Source organism: Selaginella moellendorffii, unplaced genomic scaffold (genome assembly GCF_000143415.4).
Source record: "Selaginella moellendorffii unplaced genomic scaffold, v1.0 SELMOscaffold_14, whole genome shotgun sequence".
NCBI lineage: Eukaryota > Viridiplantae > Streptophyta > Lycopodiopsida > Selaginellales > Selaginellaceae > Selaginella > Selaginella moellendorffii.
This window is the reverse complement of record NW_003314275.1, coordinates 1,717,474-1,741,160: the sequence shown is the minus strand read 5'-3', so window position 1 is coordinate 1,741,160 and position 23,687 is coordinate 1,717,474. Positions and strand designations below refer to the sequence as shown.

General features: G+C 51.2%; 11 protein-coding genes and 1 long non-coding RNA gene across 14 annotated transcripts; 6 read left to right on the top strand and 6 right to left on the bottom strand.

Annotated features, from left to right (window-relative positions):
* Positions 1-743: 743 nt before the first annotated feature.
* Positions 744-1,233, bottom strand: LOC9632470. The gene is made up of 3 exons (XR_002992440.1): positions 1,098-1,233; positions 926-1,028; positions 744-861 (listed from the first exon to the last, which is right to left on the bottom strand). It is a non-coding gene; the product is annotated as an uncharacterized LOC9632470 (long non-coding RNA).
* Positions 1,234-2,084: 851 nt separating this feature from the next.
* Positions 2,085-3,654, top strand: LOC9632469 (NAC domain-containing protein 105). 2 transcript variants are annotated; one of them, XM_002970513.2, is made up of 4 exons: positions 2,085-2,273; positions 2,361-2,538; positions 2,615-2,892; positions 2,987-3,654. In XM_002970513.2, the coding sequence occupies exons 2-4, from the start codon at positions 2,367-2,369 to the stop codon at positions 3,626-3,628; spliced, it is 1,092 nt and encodes a 363-aa protein (XP_002970559.2). In that variant the 5' UTR covers positions 2,085-2,273; positions 2,361-2,366; the 3' UTR covers positions 3,629-3,654. The 2 variants fall into 2 exon arrangements, with proteins under 2 accessions (XP_002970559.2, XP_024531262.1); XM_024675494.1 differs by having other exon boundaries at positions 2,984-3,654.
* Positions 3,655-3,847: 193 nt separating this feature from the next.
* Positions 3,848-6,431, top strand: LOC9631769. Its single transcript, XM_002970512.3, has 2 exons — positions 3,848-5,078; positions 5,142-6,431. The coding sequence occupies exon 1, from the start codon at positions 3,875-3,877 to the stop codon at positions 5,021-5,023; it is 1,149 nt and encodes a 382-aa protein (XP_002970558.2). The 5' UTR covers positions 3,848-3,874; the 3' UTR covers positions 5,024-5,078; positions 5,142-6,431.
* LOC9632468 (peroxidase 62) lies at positions 5,034-5,998 on the bottom strand. Its single transcript, XM_024675083.1, has 2 exons — positions 5,653-5,998; positions 5,034-5,502 (listed from the first exon to the last, which is right to left on the bottom strand). Exons 1-2 carry the CDS (start codon positions 5,966-5,968, stop codon positions 5,048-5,050), a joined length of 771 nt encoding a protein of 256 aa, XP_024530851.1. The 5' UTR covers positions 5,969-5,998; the 3' UTR covers positions 5,034-5,047.
* Positions 6,432-6,783: 352 nt separating the features above from the next.
* On the top strand, positions 6,784-8,737 carry LOC9632467. Its single transcript, XM_002970511.2, has one exon. It carries the CDS (start codon positions 6,810-6,812, stop codon positions 8,652-8,654), a length of 1,845 nt encoding a protein of 614 aa, XP_002970557.1. The 5' UTR covers positions 6,784-6,809; the 3' UTR covers positions 8,655-8,737.
* Positions 8,738-8,751: 14 nt separating this feature from the next.
* On the top strand, positions 8,752-9,433 carry LOC9632466 (probable NADH dehydrogenase [ubiquinone] 1 alpha subcomplex subunit 5, mitochondrial). The gene has a single exon (XM_002970510.2). It carries the CDS (start codon positions 8,808-8,810, stop codon positions 9,339-9,341), a length of 534 nt encoding a protein of 177 aa, XP_002970556.1. The 5' UTR covers positions 8,752-8,807; the 3' UTR covers positions 9,342-9,433.
* Positions 9,434-9,518: 85 nt separating this feature from the next.
* On the top strand, positions 9,519-12,804 carry LOC9631768 (ribonuclease II, chloroplastic/mitochondrial). Of its 2 annotated transcripts, XM_024675493.1 has the most exons (15): positions 9,519-9,905; positions 9,971-10,130; positions 10,196-10,309; positions 10,361-10,441; positions 10,498-10,626; positions 10,675-10,896; positions 10,948-11,133; positions 11,189-11,251; positions 11,298-11,404; positions 11,456-11,605; positions 11,664-11,823; positions 11,879-12,199; positions 12,258-12,479; positions 12,535-12,705; positions 12,776-12,804. In XM_024675493.1, the coding sequence occupies exons 1-14, from the start codon at positions 9,571-9,573 to the stop codon at positions 12,694-12,696; spliced, it is 2,412 nt and encodes an 803-aa protein (XP_024531261.1). In that variant the 5' UTR covers positions 9,519-9,570; the 3' UTR covers positions 12,697-12,705; positions 12,776-12,804. The 2 variants fall into 2 exon arrangements, with proteins under 2 accessions (XP_024531261.1, XP_024531260.1); XM_024675492.1 differs by having other exon boundaries at positions 12,535-12,795.
* LOC9631767 (kelch repeat and BTB domain-containing protein 12) lies at positions 12,740-14,013 on the bottom strand. The gene has a single exon (XM_002970282.2). It carries the CDS (start codon positions 13,984-13,986, stop codon positions 12,793-12,795), a length of 1,194 nt encoding a protein of 397 aa, XP_002970328.2. The 5' UTR covers positions 13,987-14,013; the 3' UTR covers positions 12,740-12,792.
* Positions 14,014-14,035: 22 nt separating this feature from the next.
* LOC9631766 (UDP-glycosyltransferase 84A1) lies at positions 14,036-15,676 on the bottom strand. The gene has a single exon (XM_002970281.2). The coding sequence runs from the start codon at positions 15,547-15,549 to the stop codon at positions 14,176-14,178; it is 1,374 nt and encodes a 457-aa protein (XP_002970327.1). The 5' UTR covers positions 15,550-15,676; the 3' UTR covers positions 14,036-14,175.
* Positions 15,677-15,807: 131 nt separating this feature from the next.
* Positions 15,808-17,494, bottom strand: LOC9631765 ((S)-coclaurine N-methyltransferase). Its single transcript, XM_024675478.1, has 8 exons — positions 17,262-17,494; positions 17,091-17,196; positions 16,813-17,037; positions 16,638-16,737; positions 16,471-16,581; positions 16,328-16,420; positions 16,212-16,270; positions 15,808-16,158 (listed from the first exon to the last, which is right to left on the bottom strand). The coding sequence occupies exons 1-8, from the start codon at positions 17,410-17,412 to the stop codon at positions 15,966-15,968; spliced, it is 1,038 nt and encodes a 345-aa protein (XP_024531246.1). The 5' UTR covers positions 17,413-17,494; the 3' UTR covers positions 15,808-15,965.
* Positions 17,495-19,359: 1,865 nt separating this feature from the next.
* LOC9632465 (phospholipase A1-Igamma1, chloroplastic) lies at positions 19,360-20,568 on the bottom strand. Its single transcript, XM_002970279.2, has one exon. The coding sequence runs from the start codon at positions 20,566-20,568 to the stop codon at positions 19,360-19,362; it is 1,209 nt and encodes a 402-aa protein (XP_002970325.2).
* A 739-nt stretch (positions 20,569-21,307) lies between these two features.
* LOC9631764 (cytokinin hydroxylase) lies at positions 21,308-23,202 on the top strand. Its single transcript, XM_002970508.2, has 5 exons — positions 21,308-21,700; positions 21,756-21,985; positions 22,049-22,290; positions 22,345-22,693; positions 22,743-23,202. Exons 1-5 carry the CDS (start codon positions 21,439-21,441, stop codon positions 23,172-23,174), a joined length of 1,515 nt encoding a protein of 504 aa, XP_002970554.1. The 5' UTR covers positions 21,308-21,438; the 3' UTR covers positions 23,175-23,202.
* Positions 23,203-23,687: the final 485 nt, after the last annotated feature.

The window sequence follows — 23,687 nt, the reverse complement described above, 5'->3', positions numbered from 1 at the left end:
GAGCTATCATCTCAACCAAAAGAGAAGCTATACGATCGTAGAAAACAAAGAAATCTTAATCTATTCAGAAGATTCCTCGTGTTTGATCGCAGGCGCTGTGCGCGCCCAGTAGCAGCAGTACTAGCTGCAGCAGCAGTCCCAGCGCAGTGCAAAGCCCCAAATAAGTGAGCACCAAAAAGCAGCCCAAAGAGAGAAAGATGAGAGTGCAAAAGAAGGGAATCGCAATTTTGCTGCTTTGATCTGGTACCAGGGCTCTAGCCGCGCAGGGCATGCTTGGCAAGGACTGCCTCGAGCGTGGCCAGCAGCAATGCCCAAGTACACAAAATTCTCCCCTCTCTGCAAAGAAGGAATTCCGTATGGTCTTCTTCCCATTATTTTACACTATCCTCCTCGCGCGCCCACGATCTCACAAGCTAAATCGAAGCTCGCGATCCATAATGCGTCAATCAAGCCCGGAGAAGCGCGCGCTCCAGGGAGAAAAGAAGTTTTCGACAAAGATCTGGCAGTCGCAGGGATAAGGAAGATAATCGTCGCCTTTGGCTGTGTGAGAATTTTGGGCCACGAGGCGTGTCCACCTGGCGGTGGTCCATAACTGACAATGCGAGGGCACGGAAAGGGCATCCAGCCGACAGGGCCCATGTGGCCGCCCAGATTCCGCCGGCCGTCGCCCGTTGGATCCACACGAATCCACGTCCCGGGAGTTTCGTACGGAAGAGTGATTGATGCATTATGATAGGCTTAAGTATCATATGGAATGCTTAGATTATTAAAAAAGGAAGGACCATGCTTTCGGTGTTTCATATGATATAGCTATCATAGTATATTCATCGCGAGGAGGTCCACCATGGACGGACGCGGCATCTGAAGATTTTCACCATTGTCAATCGCGATGCTTTGAGCTTTTCCGTGAGAAGAAAACACTTACTTCCATTGTCAATCGTGAGCGTTTGCTTCTAGTGGTTTTGCGGGGCAATTTGCGAGGTCAAGTGCCCACCACGAGCTCACCACGATCAAACGCGAGAGGAGCACTGGTGTAAAGAAAGAGAAAAAACGAAAATTTCAGGTACCTCTTTGATGAGAAGAGAGAAAACACTTACTTCCAGTGATTTTGCGAGGAAATGCGAGGATTTGCGAGGTGGACGAGCGCTCACCACGCCTCGCCACGATCAAACGCGCCTCCTCACTGCTGTAAAGGAAGAAAAAAAAGGAATTTTTCGAGTACCTGGGACCTTGGGTAAAAGCTTGAAACGCACTTTCGGCGCGAGGGACGTCCACCACGGACGCACGACGGCCGCACCGCGCGGGGCCGAGCCTGGAAAAAGGAAAAACAAAAAACAAAAGAGAGAGCATCAAATTCACGTCCATGCCATGCTTAAGAAGGCGCTTTACCTCCTTAACAAGGTGGAGAATATGTCCTCGTCTCGGCCAAGATAAAAGCGAGACGCAAAAGCATCTTTCGTCCACCACAACTCCCGCCCCGAAAACTCGAAGAAGCTCCAGGCTGGGCTACCGGGGGCTGTAGACTCTACAGTAGAACAACCTGTAAGTTCTTCTCGTATCAAGAGCATTTTGTACGTCGAGTACCTCCGGTGTCTTTCCCTTTGAAAATGCCATCCCGTCATAATCGCCCCAGTGATTAGGCTGTACACGAGCAACAGTGACTGATTGGATTGGATCGACGCTGCCAAAAACAAATCGTAGAGTTGTAAGATCGGGAAAAACAAACACACCATACCAGCTTGACTTACCTGACAAAATCGCTGCAAACAAAACAATGGAGAACCACTTTAGCTCTGCTGCTCGGAAACATTGCGAAGATTCGGGTTAAGTCGGCAGAGGCAGCCTCTTTACAGCCAAAAAAAGTGTAAACTAGTCCTGTAAACAAGAGGATCCCACACATAAAGCACAAGAGACAAGGTCACATTCACACCACAAACAAACAAAAACTAAGATATGCAGCCAACAAAATTGACAGGAAACTAACTTACCAGTAAAACCCCCGCCATAGCCAGGCTACTTAAAGGCCTCGCGTGTCTTTCTTCCAGAGGTTTTTGCAGAGCATCTCGAGCCAGCGCCATCGCCAAGCAAGCTCCCTCTTTTCTTTTCTCTCGCTTTCGTGTTGTTTGTCTTCTTGCTGTTTGGATTCTTTATGCCGTTCTGCCGCTGCCTCGATTGCTGCTGCTGCTGCTGCCTCCTTAGCTCCTTCTCTCCAGGAATTCAAGCTCGGAATCCTGCATTGGAGGTGGAGGAGGCTTGGTCACATCTGATCGCAAGTAAGAAAGATGGATACTGTACCTCTTTTCTCCTCTCTTGCTCTGGTGATTGATCGAACTTAAGATACTTACCGGCTTTGGCTGCAGGAAAACATGTCGCAGATGATGCACAAACACTCCCGAGTGCCACCAGGCTTCCGATTCCATCCGACTGACGAGGAACTCGTCGGCTACTACCTGCACAAGAAAGTCTCGTGCAGAAGAATCGATCTGGATGTCATTCGCGAAATTGATCTGTATAAGATGGAGCCTTGGGACTTACAAGGTAGGCACTCGCTTCCTCCTTGCTCAAAAACATCTTTTGCTGGCTCCTGGCTGAATCTCTCCTTCTGTTGTCACAGAGAAATGTAGGATTGGATCAGCAGAGCAAACCGAGTGGTACTTTTTCAGCCACAAAGACAAGAAGTACCCCACAGGAACACGAACCAACAGAGCAACCACGGCTGGTTTCTGGAAGGCGACCGGGCGGGACAAGACCATCCACACCAAGTACAACTTCGTCGGCATGAGGAAGACGCTGGTGTTCTACAAGGGACGAGCTCCAAACGGCCAGAAGACCGACTGGATAATGCACGAGTACCGCCTCGAGGACGAGCAAAGCAGCATCACCAGCAGTCCTGTAAGTGTGATAGCACTGTGTAAGCAACCATCCATAGAAACTCCTGTGCTCAAACCTTCTTTCCTTTTTTTTTTCTCTTGTTTCCATGCAGCAGGACCAGGATGGCTGGGTGGTATGCCGAGTTTTCAAGAAGAAGGTGAACCTCAAAGGCCAAAAGTCCGACTCCAGTCCTGGATACGAAGATCAATCCACATTGCTTCAAGAGATGAGCTTACCACCGCACGGTTTCGGGATGATCCGAGAGAACCAGCACCAAAAGCAGCAGCACCAGCAGCAGCAATTCTCTTGCAAGCAAGAGTTTGAGAGAATGGACGAGTTCCCGAGCTACAACGATCCATTCTCCCGGCTTCCACAGCTCGAGAGCCCGTCCACCTTCAGCATGAAGAACTCCTTCACTGCAGACAGTAGCAACAACATCATCATGAGGAACAACTATCCTCCACCAGCGTTCTCTCTCGAGGCAATCGAGTTTGATTCTACTGCCAAGCTCCACGAAGCAGAAGAACAGCCATCTATCCTCATCCAGGCCGAGCAGCTCACGGACTGGAGAACCGTGGACAAGCTCGCGGCCGCGCAGCTTAGCCAGGATCAAGGCGTCAAGGAGACGAGGTACCTCGAGAGCAATGATGACTACTCTGGAGAAGTAGCACTGCTGTTGCGATTGAGCAAGCAGGACATCGATCGCTCCAGCAGCGATGGAGAGCTCTGGAGCTTCCGAGACACCAACAGTCTCTAGAAAATCGAAGGGAAAAAAGAAAGAACAAATGAATCTATTAGCTCATAGAGGCACCGAATTGCCATTGTAAGAGCTTATAAATCTACATAAAGAAAAGATAGAAAGAAAGTATAACCTGGATCATTGTCCTAGCTCCCAGCTCCCAGCGCGCATTTTTCCATCAAATCGCAAGAACTTGGCCCCCCAAGAACCCTAAAATAATAGGGGTTTAAAGTAAATTTTAGGGTTCTTGGATGCTGGGCGATAATGCGGTTGATCTCTTACTTCCTGGCGCTCGTGCTCTCCGCGTCTCTGATCTTCCTCCTCCGCGGATCCCCGGCATCGCCTCGATGCCGCCACCGCGGCGGCGGCATCGGCAGCAAGCTCAAGCACAGCAGCGTCGTCCAGGACGATGATCTGGTCGCAGGATTGGGTATTTCAGGGCGGATCCAGTGCCGGAGTTCCTCCGGGAAGCCAGGGGCGACCTGGATTTCATCCAGCTGTGGTACGGAGAGCGTGGGATTGGTCTCTTTGTTCGTCCCGCCCGATCGACACAGTGGTGAGTGCGATGGTTCTGTAGTTGGGGGCAGGGTTTTGCGGGGCTTGGAGAAAGGCTACTCTGTTCTTCGCGTGTTTGTGGAGTCCGCGCGGCTGGCCATGCCCAATTCCCAGCAGCTCGTACTGACAGATCCGGCCGCCGTGATTTCCACCGAAAGGCTCCCTGCTGGGATCTCTTTCCAGCGAGTGCCTGGGAATTACTCCCGCGGCAATCTCATGCTCCAAAGGCTGGACTCTTACATTGCATTCCTGGACGATCAGATCAAACAGGTTGGAAAGGCCGACTCGCTCCAGCATTTTATATTCGCCGACTCGGATATGATCGTCGTGGGGGATTTGGGATGCGTGTTTCTCGAGTTTCCCAGCTTTGACGTGGCTCTTACGTTCCGGAATAACAAAGAACAGCCCATCAACTCGGGGATGATCTTCGTGAGGGGCAGCAAAGATGGTCTGGCCAAGGGAAAGCTGCTGCTCCAGAGCGTCGTGGATTCCTACAGGAGGGACTTCTTTCGAGCGTCTCGGATGATGGGTGACCAGCTCGCATTCGCTTGGGTGGTGAGGCACTTCTCGGATCCTCTCGAGGATTCGTTCAAGCAGGGGAAAGTTTTCAAGAGCCAAGTTAAAGGGGTGGAGGTGCTGTTCCTGCCTTGCTCGTCGTATAACTGGACGCCTGCCGAAGGAGCTGGACAGTTCCATGGCATGCCTCTGGACGTCAAAGCTATTCACTTCAAAGGCTCCAGGAAAAGGCTGATGCTCGAAGCTTGGGATTCTCACAAACATCAGGTAGCAGCAACCAAAGACTTGCTGCCGCTACAATGCTTCGTTCTAAAGAGTGGACGCTCAAAGTACGATTTTTGATAAGGTATGGAGGCCCGCAAACTTTTAGACGGCTGCAATGTGTCCGACCTCGGTGGTAAGCCTCGTGTTTACAGCGCTACACTTCCTTCTGATTTCTCCGTTGGCTCGGGTCTTCCAGGCAGCATTTCCCATGTTGATCATGGACTCCGCGAATAAAACCTTGAACAGGTTGGGATCCTGAGCAAGAAACCTCACGAGGCCGGAGGTCTCAGAGCTCTCAACAAGGACGTGGTCGGAGTTCAGTACACCATTGTTCGCGACCAGGTTCCTGAAGTAGGCGTTGTCGAAGCTAAACTCGGAGTTTCTGTCCAGGGCCACTGTCGGGCTTGGGTCTGCTCCCTGTGGAGTGCAAATCCGTCGGAGCGCAGCAGCGTACTCGGCATTCAGCCTGGGATCCGGCAGTCCACCAGTGAAGTTGTAGAGACGGTTCTCGAAGAAGCGGCACTTTGTTCGACCGATAGTGTGGCCACCTAGAGATTAAAGCTTGGGTCAGGAAACAGGCAAATAGGGGCTTGGAAGAACAACTTACCGGAAAGAAGGACGAGGTCCTGAGTAGACAATCCAACGTTTGCGAATTTTCGCTTCAACTGGTCGATGTTTTCGAATGGGCTAGCCAGTCTCTCATTGGCGAGCGTCCTGTTGGAAACTCTTCCATCGTACCTTCCGGTTGGTACCTGATAGAACAATCCTCCGAGCTGACAAAGAAGACCAGGGGTCAAGCCAAGCCAGGAACACTACACGACTCTGGAGGAAAAGCTTTCTTACAATGACGGACGAATCTCTGGCTGCTACGGCGATGATATCAGCGCAGCTCACAGCTCCCGGACACACGGCCTCGATCCTCGTCTTGGCCTCGTCGATGATCTCGAATCCACGAACGGAGTTATCGTTCCCGTCAGCGAATCTCTCGACGTCTGTCCCGTCAGTGGGAGTGGATTCGAGCATCACTGAAGCATCGCATCCCTGGAGGACGAAAGTTATGGATCAAAGAAACGGCGAGAAAAAGAGCCAAGTATGGATCAGTGAAGAGAACTTACTTCGACAAAGCAATCGTGGAAGTGTAAGCGCAGGAGGCCCGCTGGAGAGGTCGGGTCCTTGAGGAAGTTTTGGAAGACGGTGTCGCGGATGCTCGCCTCGGCCGGGGGGCATTGCAAGCCGATTTGGGCGATGGTGGCGGCGATCAAACCGAGCAAACAGCATGCAACAAGAGAGAGCCGTGCCGCCATCGAGGTAGGGATCTAAACTTCTGTGAGATATCGCTCGAGCTCCCGCGATGATTTATACCTGACTGCAACAAAGAAGAGATCGTAGCCATTTCGGAGTCCATGCGCGCTCGCGAAAATCGATCTTCGCTTGTGGCACACACGCACGAGATTTTGAAAAAACTTTGGAGGCAATTTTGACGTCATTGATTTCAGCAATACGACAGAATATGCGATACAATGTGCCGGAATATTCTAATCTCTAAGCGGTGTTAGAGAGATTGGGCCCTAAAAATACGAGAATGTTTGGGTTGGGTGAACGCAAGAGTTGCCGCCCCTCTTCACCCACCATGAACGAAGGTCGAGCGCGGCGATCGCACCGCGAGCAGGGTGATCGCCCCGGCATCGCGTAGATTGCGCTTGGGGTTGGCGGCAATTCTCTCCGCGCATCGGCGGAGGTGTAGCTGGGGCAAGGGATTAGTTTTGGAACCTTGCAGCGAGCTAGGATCACGCGAAATTGCCGAGGTATGAGCTCAAAATCCTAGATTTTGCCGGAGGAATCGGTCGAGGGGGTAGACCTAGCCATGGCAGATCCTCAGCCTGAAGCATCGTCTTCTTCCAACGTTGCCAGCAGTAGCAGCCATTCTGGCGAGGGCAATGCAGATAATCCGGGGTATTGGTGCTACCAGTGCCGGAAAGAGGTGACTGTAGAAGCACAGGAAGATGGTCCTTCGGCGATGATATGCTCCGAGTGTAGGAATGGTTTTGTGGAGCCTCTAGGATCGCCGCCTCCAAGAACTGGGGAAGAGGCTCCTGGTCGCAGTTTAAACATTAGTAGCAGCAACAACAATGGTAGCAGCGGTGATACCCATGGATATCCGGGAAATACTTTGCGTAGGAGGAGAAGAAGAGGGAACGCTCCCACTGTTCCTCGCGCTCCTCAGGCCCAGGCTGTGTCACTCACTGATGCTTTTGGTCAGCTCTATCCGCAGCAGCTAGTCCATGTCTTGCAGCTCCTGGGACAGGCAGCTAGAGCCAACAATGAGAACAATAGTGGAAGAAGCGATGATAGCAGGAATGAGCAGCATGGCGAAGCACAGCAAGAGAGTGCTGATGCCACCGCTCAGGAACGAGAGAATTCGTCGAGTTTGCAACGTAGCGAAGCGCACGATGGTGGCGACGGTGATCACGATGAGAGCGAGAGTGAGGTCGAAGCGGCTCTTTTGGAACGCTGGGAGTCTGAGGACGAGGACGACGAGGATGAATGGGAGGAAGTTGGAGACGAAGAAGGTGCTGCTGGACAAGGTGGCGGGGACGATAACGCTGACGATGAAGGAGCTCACAACGAGCAAGAGCAGCGGCAGCCACCGGAGGAACTGCCTCCGCGCAGGAATGCTCGGGTGAGGAGAGAACAGGGACACAACGCGCGGAGGCCGACGCACTTGCACCATTACTTGCAAGAGCTCCTCCAGAATCTGGTCGGACAGAACATCGAGGTCCGAGTCGAGGTCCCGCAGTACGTAGGCAATCCGGGAGACTACGTCGATGCCAGGGGATTCGAGCTTCTTCTCCAGCAGCTCGCCGAGAATGACAACTCGCGGAGAGGAGCTCCTCCAGCAGCCAAGTCGGCAGTGGACACGCTTCCGACAATTCTCATAGAGCAGGCTCACCTCGATGACGGCTCGGCTGTGTGTGCGGTGTGCAAAGACACCGTGTGCGTGGGCGAGCCGGCAAAGCAGATGCCGTGCTTGCACCTCTACCACGCCGACTGCATCCTTCCGTGGCTGGACTCCAGAAACTCATGCCCGGTTTGCCGGTTCGAGCTTCCAACAGACGACCCCGACTACGAGGACCAGAAGAGGATGAGCAGCCAACGCAGGGGCACGCCATCTCGAGCTGTGGAGCACGTCGAGTCCCAGCAGCAAACCGAAGAGCAGTACGACGTCCAGCAGCAAAGCGATGCGAGTGTTCCTCGTCCCGGGAGCTCGAGCTCTACCAGTGCTCAAGACGGTGCAAGTAGCAGCGGCAGGATGGAGGCACAAGAAGAAATCCAGCCGCCACTTGAAGCCGCAAGAGCTAGCGAAGAACCGCTGCTGGACGCCACCATGATCGACGAAGGCAACACCAGTGGAGGAGCAGTGCAGCGGAGGAATGGAACTCCGGCGAGCCGGGGACGCGGATGGTCCTTGCTCTCGGCGGCGCCGATGCTGAGCATGGTGGGGATCGTTCTGGTGATTTGCCTGGGGAATCATCTCATCGGTGGCAGCAGCAGGCAAGGAAATGGTGGTAGCAGCAGCGGCAGTCACGTCCAGAGGCAGCAGCCGGATTACTCTAGCCAAGAACCGGGCTTCGATCGAATAGCAGCGAGCTCTAGTGACAGTTTCCAGGCGCGAAGACACTGGTGGTGGCTTCCATTCCAGCCGAGGTGATGGTTTCTTCTAGCTATGGTGGTAGTAGTCTCGCGAAAGTAACGACCTTTATAATAATGGTTAAAACTCTGTGAATTAGGGTTCTTGCGGTAGCCCTAAAAACAGGGCTGAAAACAGGGGAGGGCTCGCGAGGGTTTTGGCGCTAGATCGAGAATGTGGGCGCGGCGCTTCCATCCGGGTCCGCTGCTGGCCAAGGTGAAGAAATCCACAGGGATCACGGGCCTCCGGGTGGAGCCGCAAGCGCGGGAGAAGCTCCTGGGGCTCTACCAGCGGACGCTGCTCGCGGCGGAGAGCATCCCCGAGGAGGCGTTCTACAAGCAGGCGGTGCTCAAGATCACGAACGCGCGGCTCAAGGTGTGCCAGGAGGAGGAGGATTGGGAGAAGATCGAGGAGAGGATTGGGTGTGGGCAAGTGGAGGAGCTCATCAAGCAGGCCGAGGACGAGCTCAAGCTCATCCCCAAGATGATCGAGTGGAAGCCGTGGGAGGTGCCCGAGGGGCACAAGATCAGGATCCGCGACGAGGGCTACGAGCGATCCAAGCATTTGCCGACGCATCGGTCGAGCTGGGATGCGGTGGAGCTCGAGATTTTGGATCGTCGCGAGAGGGAGAAGAAGGAGAAGGAGGCGAGAGAGAAGGAGGCCGAGGAGAAAGAGGGCCAGATCGACGCCTCTGGGAGCTCCAAGTGACCACTGGGAATTCTTTCCTTGATTTTTCGAAGAACATTTTACCCCTTTTGTATGTAATAATGGGGATAATGAAGAACCCTAGTTTTGCCCTAGAACAGGGGAGGGTTTTAGAGATAGGGTTTATGTGAAAGAGCTGCGATAGGGCTCTTGGATCCCAGTTCCGCGTGCTTCGATTGATTCGCGTCCCGCATTTGCCATGCTTTGCTGAGCGCCGCTCGTCGCGGCGCTTATGGGGCGATTCTGTGCAGCCTGCTTGTCTTCCGCGCTGCACGCGACAATGGCGATGGTGCCATCGTCAGGGCGTGGCATTGATCGAGTGGCGGCGGCAGGGGTGGTATCGTCGTCGCGGCGGGATTCTTCGTCGCGCAGGGTTTTGCTTGGCAGGCGAGGGAACAGGAGGAGTTTTACGACTTCGTCGGCGATGCGGGGAGGGATTGGAGGCCCCTGGAGTAGCAGCTATGGATTGCTGAGTAGGAAATGGAGCGATGGCCTTGCCAGTATCAAGCAGCTTGTCGGTCTGTTTGTGGAGACGCGAGAAAAGAAGAAGGAAAGAATCAGGGGGAGGTATGGGCATTGTCTATAGAATCCTTGTGCTTTCTTCTAGCTGGTTTCTTTTGGATTCTTCGCAGGTATCTAGAGTTGAGAGTGAGCGCGAGCGAGGAAGTCGCGACGTCCGGCGATCAAATTTTTCGCAAAGGAATGCTTGTAGAGCTTGTAAAAGATGGCAAGCTTGTTTGTGCGGTTGTGGATAGGCCGGAAGGGAAGAAGAACTGGATTGCCATAGACCAGGTGACTATTCTTTCAGAGCTTTGGAAGAAGTATGCTCTTTAACTAATGCTATAGCGTATTTGCAGTATGGAAATTCCCACTCGGTGAAGCCTGGGAAAGTAAGATACGTTGTTCCAGATGTAGAAACGTTTAAACCAGAAGACATCGTTGAGTTCCTGAAGCAAACGGAAGCCATACAGGTTTTTTTTGTTCTTTCATTTTTTCTTATGAAACAATTTTGCGTTTTGCAGGACTTGTCTCTTATAGAAATTGCATGGCACGAGCTGGTTGAGTCAGAGGAGAAATCCATAAGTTCAAAGAAGCTAGCCAAAGTTTGTGAGTCGACGTTTTTGTTGAAATGGTTGACTTGTCTGCCTTGCAATTGCAGGTGCTTTTTGGGGATGTTTCCCACGTTGAGTACTATGCAACGCATTGTATGCTATCTTCAAAGCAAGTGTTCTTTAGGCGCAAGCAAAAAGGGCCTGTTGTCTTTTACGAACCGCGGTCTAGTGCAGAGGTAAGCTCGACATCATTGTCTCTCATGTTTGATCTTTCTGTTTATCAGGTGCAGGAGTTACAACACCAGTATAATGTCGAGGAAACCGCTCGAATGGAGCTGGTGAATTTTATCAACATGGTCAAGTCCGCCTTAGCACAGTCTCATGATTCAAAGCCATCTCCCACCAGTTGGTCCTCGGAAAAGTTCGCGCTCGCCCGCGTAGAAGCTCTGCAGGAATTTGCGTTAGATGCGTTTGCCGATGAAACTCAGAAGAACTTGGCAAAAGAGGTAAGCTACTCACGTTGCATCAAAGTTTGATTCTGATTTAATATATTCCAGGTTTTGGAGGCCTTGGGACAGCAGAAGTCTCCTGAATCTGCTCTAGATGTTTTGATCGGCATAGGTATTCTTCCGTTTCACGTAAATGTGGAACTGCTAAAGTCCAAAATTCCGACTGCTTTTTCTGACGAGCATATTGCGGCTGCAAAGCTTCTTGAAGAGGAGCCATGTCTTGATCAAAATAAGGTGCGCTTTATTCATTCTTAAATTTTCTAAAGCCTGGAATTTGATGTCTGATCAGGATTCTAGAGTCGATTTAACAGCCATGAAGGTTTACACCATTGATTCAGATTCTACTGAAGAGGTTTGTGTTTTGGTCTATCGTTGTGCTTCCTGACATTCATTTCTAGATCGATGATGGATTGAGCGCGACTGAGCTCCCCGACGGTCGTGTGAAAATTTGGATTCACATTGCGGATCCGACAAGATGGGTAGAGCCGGAACATATAATTGAAAGGTGCGTGCACGTGTGTTGATTTGTTGTGCTAGGCTAACCTGAGACTAATAGAGAAGCAAAACACCGAGGAACGACCGTTTACCTGCCAGAGAAAACGATTCCCATGTTTCCCATGAACTTAGCTACTGGACCGATGAGCCTTAGGCAGAACACGGAATGCTGCGCTGTGAGTGTGTCCGTCATCCTCGACAAAGATGGCAGGTGTGTATTGCTTGCTAGCCTACCTGGACCTCTGGAAAATCAAGTTTGGTGTTTCAAGCATTGCAGAGTCTTCGGTATGCAGCTCAGTGATAAAACCGTCGATGCGACTCTCATATGACTCTGCAACGGAGCTTATAATGTATCAACTAGACGAAGAGCGTGAGCTAAATTTGCTGGCGAAGGCTGCCAGACTCCGTTATGAATGGCGACTTTCTCAGGTGCTTGTTGTTTAATTTAGCTTCAGTGGTTGATCTTTGAGGATGTTGTAAGCAGGGTGCAGTTGATTTATCCACTCGGCAGATAGAAGTCAAAGTAACCAATCCAGATTCGTTTGAGCCCGAAATCAAGCTTCAGGTGATCGACATGACCAGTCCCTCTGGACAACTTGTTTCAGAGATGATGATTCTGTGTGGCGAGGCCATAGCTGCTTACGGCAACGAGAAGATTCTGGCCTTGCCATACAGAGGACAGTCAGACATGGCTGTCGAGATGAACTGCACCAAACCGCTACAGCACTCTAGTTTGGGCCTACCTGGATACGTTCAGTTTACTTCTCCAATCAGACGATATAGTGACTTGTTGGCACACTACCAGGTTCTCCTTGTCCTCTTTTACTGACGATTTGTTAAAACGTGATCGCTTTGGTTAACAGGTCAAAGCAGCCCTTCGCAAAAAGTCTCCACCGCTTAGCAGTAGCCAGCTCGAGGCAGCAATTATGCTAGCCAACTTGAAAACGAAGGAGGCGAGAAAATTGGGAAACGCGTCCTCTAGGTACTGGCTTATTGAGTATCTGCGGAGGCGGCCCAGGGACGAGCTGTATGAAGCGTCGGTAGTCAGGGTCAAAGACGGACAAGTTGTCGTCTCCATCAAGGAGGTATGAAGTTTTCAGTGTTTCCTGTTTTCTATAAGCTGGCTAATGTGAGTTGCAGGTGGGATTGCATACATCGGTGAGTACCAACGTGAAGCTAGAAGCTGGTGATGCCGTTCGAGTTATAGTTGCCGCTGCTAATCCTCGGAAAGATATTTTGGATGTCGAACTGGTAGAAGTGTTGAACACCGAGGACGCATTAGACAACGTTGTAGCAGCTTAATTTCACAAGGTACTTGGATACAAGAACTTTCTCGTTTTTTTTCATGTCAGCTCAACCCATTGGTTGTAATACTCAAAAGAAAGCAGGATATGTTTTCTACTTGCAAGACCCCAAGACATCCTGGGTGTGGTGGATGCCAAGAGGCAACGTTGACATTGCTCTAGAGGACGAGCATCCATCAACCGTCAGAAGCACCGCCATGGGCATATTGTCGTCGAGATAAACCGGGGGAACATAATCATTCAGGCCTGGTACCGTATGGAACTTGGCAAACTTCCACTTCTCAAAAGTTTCGTTGGACACAGCCAGCCTCGCCTTGATCCTCTGCTTGATCCTGCGAAGAGTCTCCTGGTGGTGAACGTGCATTGCAAACGGCTCTCCGAAAGCTTCATACGACCAGGTCCCAGTCCGGAAGTGGTGGACGTGAATCACAGACTTACCAGCCACAGACTTCTCGTCGTCCGGTGGAACCTCCTCGGCCCGCAGGCCATCACCGTCCGACTCCTCCTGGCTAATGACCGAGATGGGATCCTTCCTCTTGAAGATGCGGCCGATCCGATGGTTGAAAACTTGGAGAATCCGGAGCGACACCCTGAGCTTTTTCGGCCGGTTGAGCTGCTTATTCACCTCGGACACAAGCTCCGCGACAGTGCTACCGGCTGGAAGAACGACCTTATGCAAGCGGACCTTCTGGGTGTTATATCGTCGGAACCAGAGCTTGATCTCCCGGAAGCCAAGCGGTGGCAGTCTCTCTCTCACCAGGTCCAGCAGGAGCTCCGCATTCTTTGAGACGAGCGCTTTTCCATTGCAATCGAGGAACTCGGACAGGTGACTGGTGACAAAGCTCCGGCACTTGGCAGCCAGCGTCTCCTGGCCGTAGAGATCCGCGAGCTCCAGCAGGCCGAGGCAGTTCTCGCAGGTGATGGATCGAGACAGGCCGGCGACGCAAGCGTTCATGAGAGCTCCCGGGAGGCAGTACTTGTGACAGGCGGCAAGCACGGCCAAGCCCGACTCCGCCACCTTTTGCTGCTCCAGGCGGCCCGTGTAGAGGAAGAGGAGGAAGGCCCGGAGCTGTGGAGTGGTCATGTCGGTGATGGCGATGGTGGCGGTCTCTTGCTCCTGGAGGCCGGCCGAGAGCATGGTGCTAAACACTGGCGACAGGGACGCGAGGATGCAGCGGTGGGCGGGGGTGGAGTCGTCCCCCGTCTGGAAAGTGATGTCCGAGTAGAGGCCCGAGCTCAACAGGCGCTCGCACGCCGCGGAGAGATGCGCCGGCGACTCCACCTCCATCTGGGAAGACGAAGACGAAGGAGTGCTCTAAGCTATACCCCTCGAGAAGAAAACCAAACGTTCTCAATTCAAGACCAGTAAAACGAAACGAATTTGATGAAATCAATGCAGTTGAAAGAAGTTTTTGTATGGTGAAACGATGATCCAGTGTGAGAAGGGGGTGAAGAATTCACGATACTTCGAAGAATTCTACGAGCTCCATGATCCGGCTTTAATCGCAAGGACTAGCTTTTCGATGCTGGAAAACGAGGAGCCTCCTGGCTGGACAGCCTCGCGAGCAGCCTTGGACGCTCGCTTCATGCTGTAGCGAAGAGACTCGTCCCGGAGGCCGGATCTTACGCCATCTCGGACTTCCTTCCGACTTACAAGCACGCCCGACTTCGCCAGTGCAGCGTCGCTGATCGGAGTGCCGGCCTTCCAGTCGTGGACGAGATAGCGAGCGCAAACGTTCTGCTCGTCAAAGAGGGGCCAGGCCAGCACGGGCACGCCGCTCCACACAGCCTCCAACGTCGAGTTCCAGCCGCAGTGAGAGAGAAACAATCCAACCGATGGATGAGCCAGGATTTGGAGCTGATTCGCCCAAGCTACGATCAAACCTTTCGCGCTCGTCCTCTTTCGAAACTCCTCGAGGAAGGTCTCGACGTCTTCTTGCTTGTCAACGAGTGTAGGCCTGACCACCCAGAGAAAGGACGCTCCACTCGACTCCAGCCCCAGCGCGAGCTCCTCGAACTGCTGCGCGGAGACATACGCGAGCGTTCCAAAGGAGACGTAGACCACGGACTTGGGCTCTTGCTGGTCGAGCCACTCGAGGCAACGATCAGCGTGTCGAGCGATCCCATTCTGGTCAGTCGCCATTAGAGGACCCACTGGGAGGCACGGACAAGGCAGCAGGCTCTGGAGCTCTTGGATTCTCTGCTTCTCCGCGCCCTCGAAGCTGTTTAGCAGCAGGCAGCTCATCCCAGAATGAAGAAGCACCTGCCCAAACTCGATGCTCATCCTGAGATCCTCCTCGTTGGCGGTGTGGAAGTAGAATGGAATGCCTGCTAGAGCTAGTCCATTTGCTCCTGGAGAAAGCAACTTCTCACCTTGGGCTGGGAGGTATCCTTTCGCTACGAGGTCTGGCAGCGTAACCATGACACTCGCACAAGCAACGGTGCTCGCCCAGAATCCAGCCACAAACCTGTGACGAACTTCCGGAAGCCATGGGAAGCACGCGTCGACAATCAAGCACGCGAATGGCGTCCCATTCTCCTCCTCATCGGCGAGCACTAGCTTCTCAAAGGGCTGTCTCATCTTCTCGGATTCTCGCAACACATCGGCGATGGCATCGTTGCTGCTGTTGAGCTGATTGTCATCCAATCCTCCCTCGATGCCCACCACCTTGATGAGCTCCTCGTAGGCCTTGGATGGTTTTGCGGATTTCTCAAACCATTTGCTGGTGAAGAATGTGACCCGGATTCCCAAGTTTGCAAGGCGACACGCCAGTCGCATCATCGGATTTTGGTGGCCATGTAGTGGAAAGGTGACTATGGCGACACGAGATTGCAAGTGCTTGGCCTCCATCCTCAAGAACCAAAATCTATTGAGATGGGAAAGCTGTGCGTATATATTCTGAAACTCACCCGCCCACGTTAGATCCGTGGTGTTGTGGTATTCTCTTCGTTGAACACTATCGCCAACTTTGCAATAACTCCCACTTTTGCGACCCACGGAGATAATGTGGGATCATGTACCCCACCTCTTGACTTTAGCCATCTGTGTCATTTGATAATGTTTTTGAGGGTCTTGTAGCGCCCAAGTGGAGGCAGCCAGACATCCACATCCAAAAGTCTTACTAACATATTATTACATGTTTGAGATCATTCATAGACGTGATAACACGGCTAGTAAGAACAGCACTGAGCTCAACTAAAACATAAATCTTTGGAGACAGTTTATACTTTAGGAAATTAAAGTCAAAAGATATTCTATAGGAACCTTTAATTTTTCTTGAAGAGATAATGAGAAAGGAGCCACTGCTGCCCGTTGTCAAACTTATACATCTCCGCGAACAAAATAAACACAGCTTTCCATCGCCCCATCCAAACGTTGGCCTGCTCTTTACCATAGACGTCGTTGAATATGGGCCGGATCAAGTCCGCATTCTCAGACATTTGTCTTGCGTACGCGTCACTGCCCTCAAACGCTTAGTGGCTGGCTTTTCTCTTTAGAAACTCAAGCCTTACCTGGAAAGACCATGATGCCTTCCATCGATACGCCAGTGACCAACAATGGATAGATCATCCTGGTTGAGTCGGGACAATTGTTAATCACTGATAGTTCTGTCAAATTGCTATCTTACCTGAAAGTTGAGAAGCAGGGAGTCCGCAAGAAGTGTTCCTCCATTCAGAAAGTATTTTCCAATCCAAGCTGTCATCTCATCACCTTGAGTTTCCTACATCAACATTATTCTTTAGAGATGTATTATTCCAAGAGCTATACTACCTGGTAATGCCTCGCGAAGGACTTGTGAGTCAGGGCCTCAATGAAAAGAAGGCCATCCGGAGTCATCCACGACGAAATCTTCTCGAACAGTAGCTTATAGTTCTTCAAGTACTGTACCAAATCTTTGTGACTCACCAGACTCTGAAAGAAAAAGGGAGATCGCTCACCTCAAGCAGTTCAATGCAAAGAACCCGATCAAAAGTTTCATTCAACTCAAGTGTACAGATATCGGACTCTATAGCTCGGACATTGGAAATGCCAAGTTCCCTGAATGAAAACCAGCGCTAGTGACTTATTTGTGCTTAGGATCTTGGAAAGCAATTAAAGAAACCAAAAGCTTACCTGCATTTGTTGTCAATGTAATCCTTTTGAAGTTTGGAGCAGACAGCAGTGATGTGGCTGCGAGGGCATCTTTCTGCAATGTAGAAAGAAGCCGCGCCCCATCCAGCACCAATGTCTAGTATTGTCTGCCCATCTTGGATCCGAGCTCGCTCGAAGTAAAGCTCGAGCATAGCATCCTCGGCCTCGTCCAGTGCAATGGGCTCAAAGTTCTTGAAGTACAAGGCCCTGCAAGGGCGAAAACACCCCCCTCAAAACAATCCCGAAGATTAAAACCTTACCCGAACTTGAGACGCTTTCCTAAGATGATCTCGAAAAACTCGGTGGGGAGCTCGTATGCATCGAATTCAGGCTGGGATGGGAGCGCAAGCGGCATCTCCTTGAGTGCTGAAGAAGGGAAAACGAGAAAGTAAAGTGTGAGGAGTTTTTCCTTAGTTTTGAGCTCTTCGTACATTCTACAAACTCAAGGAGCTGCGTGAGCTGAGCATCGGCCGGCAGCGACGTGAATCGAGTAAGGGTGGCTGAGAGCACGTCACGTGCTGCATTGCGGAGCGCGGCCTCGTCGAGTTGCTCCGGCTTGACAAGAATGGTGCTGAGTGCCATCGCCTAGTCTAAGAGTGATCTCTACTGCTTTTTATTTAGATAGTATCGACACTTGCGGGTGTCCTGTGGAAGTCAGTGTTTTTTCAAAAAATGAATACTCTAGCTTGGGGGTGCCCTGCAAAAGATTTCTTTAAATGGAGCTCTGTGACAGATCATGCCTGAGAGTGACCTCCTTGTGGTGTCGCGCCAGCACAATTAAGAAAAACCATAGCGGCTGTGACGTGGTGAATTGGTGATCGTAGAAAACAATCATCTTGACTAGTCCAAGCTTGTAGGAAAGAAAAAAAAATGTGAAGACTCCGTCGTTGGAACGAGCTAAGAAAATTTAATTACAAAAAAAAAAAAAAACGATTTCGTGAATCGTAGAAAGCGTTACAGTCCTACGGGTGTAATTTGAGATCCAAGAAATTGAGCAATACCGGGGCAGACAATGCGAAAAGATAGGCGCGATAGCGATGATGTACCTTAAAGCCCGACTGAGAACTCACATCTTTGTAGCCTTCTCATGCAACTCTATCAAAGACCGCTGATTCCTTGAACAAAGCTTTTATGCCAGCGAAGCCAAGACAAGTTGATAGAATCTGAAAACTCGGATAAGAGAGACCGTAATGAGAATACAAACCGGCTTCAAGTCATGAAAGTTCCTCAGCTAAACTCTGGATCACTTGCAGAGACATTAGTCAGCTTGAAACGTAGCCTCCCTATTTCCTCGTCCACGGTGACATTCACATCCACACCTTGGACATACCACCACTTCGGCGGAACGATTGGGTTAGCGAGCAGATCTGTAGTCCTGTTCAGAAGCTCGAGTTGGTGATACTTAAAAGGCTCCACTTTGTTGCCTATTAAATGCAAATAGAGCTGCAAGTCATGCGCTAACCCTCATGCTTGGGATAAGCCAAGCCGGTGTGGACAACTTCCAGCAGCACCCCAATGTGAGATACGAAACCCAGAGCGTTTCCCGGGAGCTTGGTAACCACATCCAAGGGATTTACCACGGTGAGGACTCGCAGCCTTTGCAACCCTCCGGCGCCACCTTGAACGCATGGTTGCCAACTTGAGGGCCACCAATTGCAAATGCGGTCACCGGGATCACCTTACCATTGGGAGCTGCGTTGACGCTCTCATTGACAATGTCGTAGGCACACAGGGTTGCGAGCGAAGCTCCCAAGCTATGGCCGGCCACCGTGATGCTCAGCTCTTCGTCCCTGTTTGCATCGATGAGAGCGTGAATTGTTTCCAAATTCCTCGCCTGGATAGGAATGGGTGTAGAGCCTGGATACATGGTCGGACACCAACACGGGCCGGCCGCCACTGACGGTTTGGCTGGATTCAGCCGAGGAAGGGCAAGAGTGCGTCGATCTCCGACCAGTCCCGAGTGAGCTTCATGCCCCGAAACGCAAGGAGTTGTCATTGGCAAGGTAGCCAGACCAGGCAGTGTGGGGCTCCTTGGTGGTACCTGTGTTGAAACGAGAGCGATCGTTATCTCTGGTGCTGCCATAGATGTACTTGTGGATCGTGTAGCCGGTTTTGTCCATCTGGAGGTTGGGGAATAGCTGTGACTTACCGTGAATGCACAGGCCATACCAGCGAGATGCCTTGACTTTGTTGAATCCATCCACCACGGATTGGACGAGCTGGCCGTAGCGGATCAGCTCTTGGCAGAGAGCTTCGTCAGCATGCCTTCCCAGAACGTCTGGCTTCCATTTGCTTGCCAGAGATGATGCGGATCGATTGATCTAAGACTGCGCCGGTAGTAAAAAACAGAGAGAATGGTCAGTGAGTTGCTTTTCAGGTTTCCCATGCCTTGGAAACAAAGATGAAAGGCCTGGTGATCCACACGAGCAAAGTTCAAAGGCAGAGCTTCCAGACATGCTGAAACTGGAATATAGCAGTAGTGGAATAAGAATACAAAGCAACGTGATCTTAAAACTTCAATCCATGAACTCAACTGTACTCTGGATCACTTGGAGAGACATTTGTCAGCTTGAAACACACCTTCCCCGTTTCCTCGTCCACACTGACATTCACATCCACACCTCGGACATACCACCACTTGGGCGGAACGATCGGGTCCACCAGCAGATCCGCAGACTTGTTCAGAAGCTCAAGCTGGTGATACTTGAAAGGCTCCACTTTGTTGCCAATCAGATGCAAGTAGAGCTGCAAGTCATGCACTGCAATATCCTCGGGTTTGTGCTTAAGATATGCCAAGCCGGTGTGGACAACTTCCAGCAGCACCCCAATGTGAGATACGAAACCCAGAGCATTTCCCGGGAGCTTGGTAACCAGATCCAAGGGATTTACCACGGTGAGGACTCGCAGGCTTTGCAACCCTTCCGCCGCCACCTTGAGCGCATAGTTGCCAACTTGGGGACCACCAATGGCAAATACGGTCACTGGGATCATCTTACCATTCGGAGCTGCGTTGACGCTCTCGTTTACAATGTCATAGGCACACAGGGTTGCGAGTGCAGCTCCCAAGCTATGCCCGGCCACAGTGATGCTCATCTCTCCGTCCCTGTTTGCGTCAATGAGGCCCCTGAGCGTGGAAACAATCTGATCCCGGACACAAGTCCTTCCAAACTCCTCGTCTGGATAGCAGTGAGTGTAGAGTGAGGCTACATGGTCGGATACCAACACGGGCGACGAGCTGCCGGCCGCCACTGCCGGTTTCGCTGGATACAGCCGAGGAAGGGGCAAGAGTGAGTCGATCTCCGACCACTCCCGAGAGAGCTCCATGCCTCGAAACGCAAGGAGGATGTCTCTTCGTCCCAGCCTCAAGCTTTCTTGGTCGTTGGACATGGCAAGGTAGCCAGACCATCCAGTGTGGGGCTCCCTGGTGGTACCAGTACCTGTGATGAGATGGGGGCGATCTCTGGTGCTGCCATAGATGTACTTGTGGATCGTGTAGCCGGTGTTGCCCATCTGGAGCTTGTGGAATAGCTGTGACTTGCCGTGAGTGCACAGGCCATACCAGCGAGATGCCTTGACTTCGTTGAATCCATCCACCACGCATTGGATGTGCTGGCCGTAGCGGATCAGCTCCTGGCAGAGTGTTTCGTCCATGGGATTCCCAAGCATGCCTTTCCAGAACGTCTGGCCTTGGACTAGCTTCCATTTGCTTGCCAGAGATGATGCGAGTCGATTGGCCATTGTATCCAAGCCACCTAGATCTAGGTGTTGATCTAGAGCGGCGAGACTGTTCACCCTGGTTGAATTTTCTTGCTCGAGTACCTAATGTAGATTAAACAATAATTCAGGACGTGTTGCTTTACAGGTTTGCCATGCTTTGAAGAGAGGCCACGCGAGTAAAGGTCAAAGAAGAGCGTCGTGGGAAAAGGAAAATCCCGATCGCAGAGCTTAAGAGCCACAAAGGTATGCCCTTATTTATGCATTGTGGTGCAGGAGACAACAGTCATCCCATGGGAATGCTTCAGACGCCGGACTTTAGAAATATTTCTTCTAGAATTGAACCTTCGGGGCCGAGCTCGGACACACCCCCGGGCTAGAAAGAAACTGATCACATTGTCGAACCTCTTGTTGGCTTCGTGGCCACGTCCCTCTGTCTCTTGGTTTCTGTGCTCCTCCATCAATCGCCTGGCCTTGCAAACGGTAGACTCTTCCTGCATCTTCATTCAAGGAGCAGCAGTTAAAAACTAGAACGCACATATCACACCCCGCATTCTCTTCCTCGCGAGCGAGTTCGTCCTCGTAGCCGCGCCAGAAACTTTAGTCCATGGACAAGCTTTTTTTGTTCTTCGTACATCATTTTTGAAAAGGGTTAAAAGAACTTACACTCAATGCTCCTTGTCTGGGAACAAAAAAGAAAAAAAAAGAAAGATCAAGAAGAGAGAGAGAAAGAGAAACCAAGCGAACCTAGCTCTACTAGTGAGCAGCACACCAAATGCGGGGCTGGATTACGAGCAAGATTCGCTGCTAACCTAGCATTCGTTCGAGCAAGCCGATAAACGGAGAGAGAGAGAGAGAGAGAGAGAGAGAGAGAGAGAGAACCCTCTGCGCTCTATGGCTGCGTTGCTTGTGCTTAGTGTGGTGGGCATTTGCGCGGCGCTACTCTGGAGGTTTGCGCGACCATGGAGGCGCTCGAGGAGAATAGAGGGGATACTAAAGCAGCAGGGGCTCAAGGGACCGCCGCCCGAGTTCTTGGCTGGCAACAGTGGCCAGCAATACCAGATGAGGATTGAGAACCAGGGCAAAGTGATGGAAACCTGTCACGACATTGTCGCTCATGTCACGCCCGAAGTTGTCTTGTGGTCGTCAAAGTATGGTAAGGCCGTGCTTTCTATACAGGCTTCCCTCTCTACAGAAAAAATGTGCCGCAGGAAAGCCATACTTGACAAGGTCCCTGGATGTTCCCGATGTCACATTCTTCGATCCCGACTGTGCTCGCGAGATCCTGTCCAGGCAGTTTGAAAACTTCCCCAAGTCGAGCCTGCAAGTTCAGGTCGTGGTTGACGTTGTAGGCCATGGAGTTCTCGGGCTGGAAGGCGGCCAGGAATGGTCTCAGCGGAGAAATGTGCTTTCTCCAGCATTTCATACGCTCAAGTTGAAGGTAGGCATAGATTTTACTTGTTTTTTCTGGAGTCTAGATAGAGATCACGGATTCCATTTCTAGGCAATGTATGCAAGGATTCGAGAGTGTTCTGAGAAACTGGTCGCCAAATGGAAGACTTGTGTTCCTCACGGACAAGCCGAGCTAGAAGTGTCACACGACTTGAAGAAGCTCGCCGCAGACCTCATTTCTCACGTTGCCTTTGGTGCCAACTATGAAAAAGGTGAGCAAGTCTTTCATGGGCTCACAGTGCTGGGTGATTTAGCACTCGAGGCCCAGAGCTACTTTTGGCTTCCACTCTTCAGGTATGCATTTTCCACCAATCGAAAGTCTGCTGACAAACAATCCTAAAATGGCAGTTACTACCCGTGCTCTCTCAATCGTAAGATTTGGAAGGTGAAGAGAGAGATTGACATGACCGTGATGAGCTTGATCCACGAACGGAGAAGAAGCTCCGGCAACTATGGAGATGATCTGCTGGGTTTGATCCTGGAGGAGAGCGACAAATCAACAGGGTTCAGTGACAAGGTGGTGGTGGACGAATGCAAGACGTTCTTTCTTGCCGGGCACGAAACAACCGGTAGCTTACTCGGGTGGACACTTTTTCTGCTCGCCCTCAACCCCGACTGGCAAAACCGAGCCCGAGCCGAGGTCCAAGAACACTTCAAGGAGAACTCCCAGGTTGGCGCTCTTGACAAGCTCAAGCTGGTATGTTTCTCACAGCCTTTTCGAATGCTCTTTAAAGTTCAACTTATAGGTGGGGATGATTCTTTACGAGACACTGAGGCTCTATCCAGCAGTGTCTGAAGTCCAGAGAGTAGCCTCCAAAGACACGGTTTTGGGAGGGATCAAAGTTCCCGAGGGCACGCAAGTCACCATTCCACTTCTCTGGATCCACCACGATCCAGAGCTGTGGGGAGCCGATGCAAATGAGTTCAACCCGGAGCGCTTTTCGCAAGGAGCTGCAAAGGCATCCAAGCACCCGAGTGCGTACATGCCTTTTGTCATGGGTCCTCGTGTTTGCATAGGGCAGACGTTGGCGTTGTTAGAGGCCAAAGTTGCCATTGCCACGCTGCTCTCCAACTTTGCATTTAGTCCTGCTTCGAGTTACAAGCACAGCCCCAGGATGCACGTTATCATCGACGCACCTCGAGGCATCCAGCTGGTTGTCCACAAGCTCAGCGAATAATAAAACACTGCTGGAACGTTCTTGTTTACTGGGGAACACATAAACGTACTGCTAGAAGTTGTCCATACCTTGCAGTTGATTTGCTCAATGTTATGAATGTCCAAATGAAGAAATTCAACCAAGCGTGCGTAAACTGCAAGAGTGACTACAGCTCTCTTAAGCTGCTCACAAGCTGTAAATTAGCTATTTCCAGGTTACAGCTCAAAACCTTTTTTAAGGTAGTTTTTAGTATTGACATGGCTGCAAGTGATTTACAATAATAATTTCATGTCCCACGAGCATCTCATGGGTTGAGATTCTCAAAAGATATTGTACGTTGCATATCTGTTTCCAATGTATTTTAATCCTTTTGGTCAAATATGAACTAATGCTGCTGTTGTTTCTCTTGTTCTTGTTTCACTATGTAAAACTTATATAAAAGTTAACATTTTAAATAGTGCAATGTGGTTTGTCACTTGTTGATCGTCAAGCTTGGACAATGACATACATTGGTCGCCCCACGAGATGCAAAGT

Coding starts and splice junctions, on each gene's coding strand:
- LOC9631765 (XM_024675478.1), bottom strand. CDS start 17,412: ATGGCACTCAGCACCATTCTTGTCAAGCCGGAGCAACTCGACGAGGCC. Junction 16,738..16,812: donor TACATTGACAACAAATGCAG/GTAAGCTTTTGG, acceptor GTTTTCATTCAG/GGAACTTGGCATTTCCAATG. Junction 16,271..16,327: donor CCCTGCTTCTCAACTTTCAG/GTAAGATAGCAA, acceptor CGACTCAACCAG/GATGATCTATCCATTGTTGG.
- LOC9631769 (XM_002970512.3), top strand. CDS start 3,875: ATGCGGTTGATCTCTTACTTCCTGGCGCTCGTGCTCTCCGCGTCTCTG.
- LOC9632469 (XM_024675494.1), top strand. CDS start 2,367: ATGTCGCAGATGATGCACAAACACTCCCGAGTGCCACCAGGCTTCCGA. Junction 2,539..2,614: donor GGAGCCTTGGGACTTACAAG/GTAGGCACTCGC, acceptor CTGTTGTCACAG/AGAAATGTAGGATTGGATCA. Junction 2,893..2,983: donor GCAGCATCACCAGCAGTCCT/GTAAGTGTGATA, acceptor GTTTCCATGCAG/CAGGACCAGGATGGCTGGGT.
- LOC9631766 (XM_002970281.2), bottom strand. CDS start 15,549: ATGGAGGCCAAGCACTTGCAATCTCGTGTCGCCATAGTCACCTTTCCA.
- LOC9632466 (XM_002970510.2), top strand. CDS start 8,808: ATGTGGGCGCGGCGCTTCCATCCGGGTCCGCTGCTGGCCAAGGTGAAG.
- LOC9632465 (XM_002970279.2), bottom strand. CDS start 20,568: ATGGCCAATCGACTCGCATCATCTCTGGCAAGCAAATGGAAGCTAGTC.
- LOC9632468 (XM_024675083.1), bottom strand. CDS start 5,968: ATGCTCGAATCCACTCCCACTGACGGGACAGACGTCGAGAGATTCGCT. Junction 5,503..5,652: donor GAGTTTCCAACAGGACGCTC/GCCAATGAGAGA, acceptor GACCCAAGCTTT/AATCTCTAGGTGGCCACACT.
- LOC9631764 (XM_002970508.2), top strand. CDS start 21,439: ATGGCTGCGTTGCTTGTGCTTAGTGTGGTGGGCATTTGCGCGGCGCTA. Junction 21,986..22,048: donor TTCATACGCTCAAGTTGAAG/GTAGGCATAGAT, acceptor TTCCATTTCTAG/GCAATGTATGCAAGGATTCG. Junction 22,694..22,742: donor CTCTTGACAAGCTCAAGCTG/GTATGTTTCTCA, acceptor TTCAACTTATAG/GTGGGGATGATTCTTTACGA.
- LOC9631767 (XM_002970282.2), bottom strand. CDS start 13,986: ATGGAGGTGGAGTCGCCGGCGCATCTCTCCGCGGCGTGCGAGCGCCTG.
- LOC9631768 (XM_024675493.1), top strand. CDS start 9,571: ATGGGGCGATTCTGTGCAGCCTGCTTGTCTTCCGCGCTGCACGCGACA. Junction 10,310..10,360: donor AGCAAACGGAAGCCATACAG/GTTTTTTTTGTT, acceptor TGCGTTTTGCAG/GACTTGTCTCTTATAGAAAT. Junction 11,606..11,663: donor ATCCTCGACAAAGATGGCAG/GTGTGTATTGCT, acceptor TGGTGTTTCAAG/CATTGCAGAGTCTTCGGTAT.
- LOC9632467 (XM_002970511.2), top strand. CDS start 6,810: ATGGCAGATCCTCAGCCTGAAGCATCGTCTTCTTCCAACGTTGCCAGC.